The 6501-nt window shown below is 45.5% G+C and overlaps 1 protein-coding gene across 1 annotated transcript; it reads right to left on the bottom strand.

Annotated features, from left to right (window-relative positions):
- Nucleotides 1-835: 835 nt before the first annotated feature.
- LOC115777266 (P2Y purinoceptor 14-like) lies at nt 836-2059 on the bottom strand. The gene is made up of 3 exons (XM_030725108.1): nt 1952-2059; nt 1599-1861; nt 836-1521 (listed from the first exon to the last, which is right to left on the bottom strand). The coding sequence occupies exons 1-3, from the start codon at nt 2054-2056 to the stop codon at nt 843-845; spliced, it is 1047 nt and encodes a 348-aa protein (XP_030580968.1). The 5' UTR covers nt 2057-2059; the 3' UTR covers nt 836-842.
- Between the last annotated feature and the right edge of the window lie 4442 nt (nt 2060-6501).

Here is a 6501-nt window from a genome sequence, read left to right as displayed (position 1 = left end):
CTGCAGGTCTATATTTAGTCACTAATCAGGGATTCAAGTATAAAAAATAATTTGACGGGGAAGGGGTTCTTCCGGTACCGGACGGTCACCAGTGCTAATAGCCGCGCTCGCTAGCAGTATGTCCGGGAGCTGAAGTAGAGACAAAAATAACAGCTGATTCTCAGCACAGCGAGCACAACACACAAACACACAGAGAGCGGTGGAGGCGGAAAAACATGTCAGTGATGATCCACTCAGTGTCAAAGGGAATCCGTCGCAGCAACATTCCAGTAGGTGGCAGTAATGCAGCTTTAAGCTGGTTTGGTCAACCGCAGACCCACAAGAAGAAGATGACTACGGAGAACTGTAATGCAGCTAATGTGGGTCATCGGATCGGATTGCATTTTTTTATTTCTTTCTGATATCCAATCCAATACTTTAGGCCAGGATCGGAATGATACCGATACTGAATATCGGATCGGCACATCCCTAGTAATAACCTAATTTGCATAATCTCTCATTTGCATGTAGTTGTAATCAAGGCTATAGGAGAGAGGAATAGCATTGTTGGAGAGACAAAACATGAGTGGAAACACCCGAAATATGTTTAGAAATAGAAATGAACTTTATGAATGGCAGCACCTGCTGCTGGCTGAAGACTGCGACAGAACGATTGGTGCTTTCACATTCAGCATCCAAAAGTCTCCAAGTCTCCACTAACACTGAAAGCTAGAGGCTTGTATTGATCTCTGCAGAAACTTCTGTGGTTCTAAAAGACTTGGTATCCATGACACTGGTTTCACTGGACTCATCTGACTGAAAACAAAAGCAAATCTGGGTGATTTGAAATGTTGGCCTTTTCCTTACAGCACATTGGTTTGACTTGTTGGTCTTGATGTAAAAATAACATGCTGCTTCTCGCTGCTCTCACAATCTTCATTTGTCTGCTGGATGTGGGTCCTCCTGGATGCTGCCCTCAGGTTCACATGGTCCCGAAAAGTCTTACAGAAGAAAAAGTAAACAAAAGGGTCGAGACAGACGTTAAAAACGGACATTACTGTGGTTGCATCCATCAAATAGTAGAACACCTGACGCACAGATCTGCTGCCCCACAAATGAACCGAGGGAAGCCGAACCAGGTAATAGGGGATAAAGCAAACACAGAAGATGCTGACAAGCATCATTATGTTCCTGTGAGACTTCACAAGCTTCTTGGAGCTGGAGGAGGTCAGCTGCTTCTGCTGTGCCTGCAACACCCTGCGGGAGGTGCTGTAGTAGAAGAAGATCAGGGATACGAGGATCAACAGGAAGATGATGGCAGAGCAGGCCTGAAAGATTTTGTAGAGCAGTCTAACTGATGTACTAAAGAGGGGATCACAGCAACCGGGGTCAGAGGTCAGAGGTTGCTGAGTGATGAAAAACAGGATTGTATAGGTGATTATTGGAGCCAGGACAGTAACCCAGGTGACCACGGAGATGATGCGTGCGGCTCGTACTGTCTGGAGGAAGTGAGTTCCTGAATGATGGACAATCTTCAGATACCTGGAGAGAGAGAAAGGGAGCAGTCTGGATTTAACCCTGTCAATAACAGCAGTGTGAAATCATTTAAAGCTCCTCACCTGTTGGCAGCGATGTAACACATGAACAGGATACTGGCTTGCATATTGAGGAAGAAGGAAGAAATTCCAAAGCTGCAGTAGAGCTGCCGAAGGATGACAGAGCTGGTGGCATACTTGGTGATGCGGAGGGGCAGACAGAGGCAGAGCAGGAAGTCAGCAGCGGTCAGGTTCTTCAGGTAGACCATCAAGCTGCTTGATGGCTGCTGCTGCTGAGCTCCACAGAAGTGAAACTTCAGGATGAAGCCATTGAGGAGTAAACCCACCTGAAGGGGACACAGAGAGGATGGAGAGAACAGGATTACACTGGGAAACTTAAACCAACTTCTAACACAGTCTGAAGATCTGAAACTTACCAGGAACACCAGACTGTAGACCACCATGAAGAAAGGACTGACTGATGGAACAACCAGATCACAGGTCTGGTTGAAAGATGAAGTCACATTTGTTGAGTCAGCCATGTTTCTGGAGGTGAAAAATAAGTCCACGTCACAGAGGTCCCTCTTTGAAACAATCTGTGTATTAATATGATCTTCATCTTCAAAAGGATGCTCCAGTTTACTGTTTTAGTTTGTTGTGATGGATGCAATTTGTGATGCACCCATATAGCCTTGTAGCCTTGAAGGCAAAGTTTTTAGCCTTAAATGCTGTTACCTATAATTTAAGAAAATTTGAAAAGCTGAGCAGAGCTTTGAGGTTAGCTGCTTAGGGTGAGTGCTGATTTTCTCCTTTGAAGAACAGGACAAGCACCACTTTATCATGGTGGAAGGACTTGTGTGTCCTAGTGATCCCAGGTGCCATTTGCCTCTGGGAGGGTTCCCCAAGACAAATTGATCCTGAGTGAGGGCCTAGACTAAGTGTGATTCTAAATTACCTCTACGGACAGATCATCTGATAAGAATTCAGGTTCACCCAGATTGGGGTTACTGGGGCCTCACCCTGCCACTAACTTATGTGGTGCGGTTGGTTGCAGGCCAATATAGCAACATGGGCTAGCCAGCATGTCACTCCACGATGTGCAGGAGGGGGACGGAGTTTCGATGCAATTTGGTGGACTGATCCCCAGTTGGTGAAACTGATTCTTCCTGAGGCTCTGAATGCCACCACTGTGGTGGGGATGGAGCCTAACCTAGTGCGTGAGGGCAAAGATACCAGCTACATATAGTGATGCTTGCCTCAATACACAGTTTAGGTTTTGGATCTAGTCTCCTGGAAAGCACTTGGACTGTATTCCAATCTTGATTGTCCTCAGTGAGAAGCAGTGGGCAAGGATGGGTATACTTGCATTACCCTTCCTTGGTGTATGTATATTGTTACATATACAACATATTATATATGTTCCCTGCACCTTCAGATCCTGACTGTAGTTTCCACATATGTGCCAGATGACAAATCAGAGTACCTGGGCTCCTTGGAGACCTGGGTCAAGTGTTGGAAGGTCCCCTGATTGGACAGTCAATTGTCTTCCTGGGGACTTCAGTGTTCATGTGGGTAATTCAATTCAATTCAATTCAATTTTATTTATATAGCACCAAATCCCAACAAAAAGTCTCCTCAAGGTGCTTTGTATTGTGGGTAAAAACCCTACAATAATACAGAGAAAACCCAACAGTCAAAACGACCCCCTATGAGCAGCACTTGGTGACAGTGGGAAGGAAAAACTCCCTTTAACAGGAAGAAACCTCCAGCAGAACCAGGCTCAGGGAGGGGGGGGTCATCTGCTGAGAGGGGGCTGAGGGGAGAGACAGAGATTAATAATAACTAATGATTAAATGCAGGGTGAAGTATAAACTGAGTAAAAAGGTGAATGAAAAGAAACACACAGTGTCAGTGATCAGCTGACTCAGCCATGATTTGATACGTCTTAACCAGCTCTTTGTGGCTAGTAAGGGCAGGAAACAGCATTTCAGTGGGGATTTCCAGGCATTGAAGGGTTAAAATAAGATGGGGCTTGATTATTCAAGACCTTGTATGTGAGGAGAAGGATTTTAAATTCTATTCTGGTAGACCCAGGACACGCTGGAGAGATTATGTATCTCGGCTGGCCTGGGAACGCCTTGGGGTCCCTCCGGATGAGCTGGAGGAGGTGGCTGGGGAGAGGGAAGCCTGGGCTTCTCTGCTTAGGCTTCTGCCCCCGCGACCCGGCCCCGGATAAGCGGAAGAAAATGGATGGATGGATGGATTTAACAGGGAGCCAATGAAGAGAAGCCAATATGGGAGAAATCTGCTCTCTCTTTCTAGTCCCTGTCAGTACTCTAGCTGCAGCATTTTGGATCAGCTTTTCAGGGAGCTTTTAGGACAGCCTGATAATAATGAATTACAATAGTCCAGCCTAGAAGTAATAAATGCATGAATTAGCTTTTCAGCATCACTCTGAGAAAGGATGTTTCTAATTTTAGAAATATTGTGCAAATGCAAAAAAGCGGTCCTACATATTTGTTTAATATGTGCATCAAAAATGACTTCAAGATTTCTCACAGTGGGCCAAGGGAATATATAAGTATCTATATAAGCCTGTTTGTTTGTTGCGATTTGGCATTATACAAATAAAACTGAATTGATTTACTCTTTAGGCAGCTGGAAGGTACTATCCTGAGTTTCACAACACTCTGGATGTTGTCAGGCTGTTTTGGTTGCAACATCTCTATAGCGTTGGTGGAAGTCAGGGACAGTGCTTTTGGATTTGTCGACTGGACAAGGGGCCTCCTCTTCAAGAACGGGGGCTGGAGGGTGTGATCCACCTTAAGGGCAATCACACTCAGCCTCCCTGGGAAGGTTTATGTCAGAATACTTAAGAGAACAGTTTGTCTGTTGAACCCTGTATCAGCACGAACAATGTAATTTTCATCCTTGTAGCTGAACGCAGGAACACAGCTCTTTATTCTCTCATAGATACTTGTGGATGCATTATGGACTTGAAAAAGGCTGTGTTTCTCAGGGTGTCCTTTATGAGTCTTTTTGGAGAATGGGGTATCTGGCCCACTGCTGAAAGCTCTTCATTCCCCTTATAACCACAGTGGGAACTGGGTTGCATTGCCAACAATAAGTCAGCATTGTTCCCAGTAGTTGTTGAACTGATGGCTTCTTTGCCCTGTGGTGTTGAAGAGAGAGCTGAGGGTGAACACAAAGCTATCAGTTTTCTGGCTATCTACTCCTTGATGCTTACTGATGGTCACAAGCACTGGGTAGTCACCAAAACACTGAAACTGCAGTCGACCTGCCCAGGGACGACAGGTGGAAATAAGCTAGCAGCTAACTCTGGCACAAGATATGTTGTCTTTCATGAGATCAATGCATGACACCTGCCAATAAAAGGAGAAAAATAATAAAGATAAAACTAAACTTAGTAAACTACTGTCAGGAACTCCCCATATCCCCATATTTCAAGGATTACAGGCCAGTGGCACTGACTTCCCACATAATGAAGACCATGGAGAGGCTCGTCCTGGATCAGCTCCGGCCCATGGTCCAGTCATTTCTGGACCCCCTCCAGTTCGCCTACCAGCCCCGCCTGGGAGTTGAGGATGCCATTATCTACCTGCTAAACCGAGTCTACGCTCACCTGGATAAGCCGGCCAGCACTGTGAGGGTCATGTTCTTTGACTTCTCAAGTGCATTCAACACCATTCAGCCTGCTCTTCTGGGTGATAGGTTGACAGCGATGCAGGTAGATGTCCCCCTTGTGTCCTGGATGGTTGACTACCTGACTGGCAGACCACAGTATGTACGGCTGCAGCACTGTGTGTCTGACAGAGTAGTTAGCAACACTGGAGCCCCACAAGGGACTGTCCTCTCTCCCTTCCTCTTCACCCTCTACACCACAGACTTCAGCTACTGCTCAGAGACCTGCCATCTTCAAAAGTTTTCTGATGACTCTGCAATAGTTGGATGTATCAGCAGGGGTGATGAGGATGAGTACAGGAGGACAGTGAAGGACTTTGTCACATGGTGCAAGCGGAACCATCTAGAGCTCAACGTGACAAAGACAAAGGAACTGGTGGTGGACTTGAGGAAAGACAAGGCACCGGTGGCCCCTATGTCCATCGGAGGGGTCAGTGTGGACACCGTTGAGGACTACAAATATCTGGGAGTACACATTGACAACAAACTGGACTGGGCTAAGAACACTGATGCCCTATACAGGAAGGGCCAAAGTCGCCTCTATTTTCTGAGACGCCTGAGGTCCTTCAACATCTGCCGGACTATGCTCAGGATCTTCTATGAGTCTGTGGTGGCGAGTGCCATCCTCTATGCTGTTGCATGCTGGGGCAGCAGACTGAGGGCGGCAGACGCCAACAGACTCAATAAACTGATCCACAAAGCCAGTGATGTGGTGGGAGTGGAGCTGGATTCGCTTATGGCAGTGTCGGAGAGGAGGATGCTGTCTAAGCTGCAGGCCATTATGAACAATGGCTCCCACCCACTCTACAACACAGTGATGGGACACAGGAGCACATTCAGTGCAAGACTCATCCCACCAAAATGCACGACAGAGCGCCACAGGAGGTCATTTCTACCTGTGGCCATCAGACTCTATAACTCCTCCCTTAATAGGTGACATTGTGGTTCATCAGTGTCATTCACTTATCAGTATTCATTTATCAGTATTCAACTGTACATAAAATTGTTTAAATTTCCATATACATTGTACATACACTATATACATTGTACAAAAAAAGGACTGTGCATATATATATAATGACACCTATTTAAAAATTTTTGCACTCACAATTCTCATATATGTATAGATTTAGATGTGTATATAGTCAAAATATCTCTTTAGTCTTTATACTTTTATGCCTTTAGTGTATGTTATTGTGTTTTAGGTTTACTCGTTTAAATGAAACGGTTGCAGCTGTAACAGTAGTAATTTCCCTTTGGGATCAATAAAGTATTCTGACTGACT

Source organism: Archocentrus centrarchus, unplaced genomic scaffold, assembly GCF_007364275.1.
Source record: "Archocentrus centrarchus isolate MPI-CPG fArcCen1 unplaced genomic scaffold, fArcCen1 scaffold_45_ctg1, whole genome shotgun sequence".
Taxonomy (NCBI): domain Eukaryota; kingdom Metazoa; phylum Chordata; class Actinopteri; order Cichliformes; family Cichlidae; genus Archocentrus; species Archocentrus centrarchus.
This window is presented reverse-complemented; position numbering and strand designations above follow the sequence as displayed.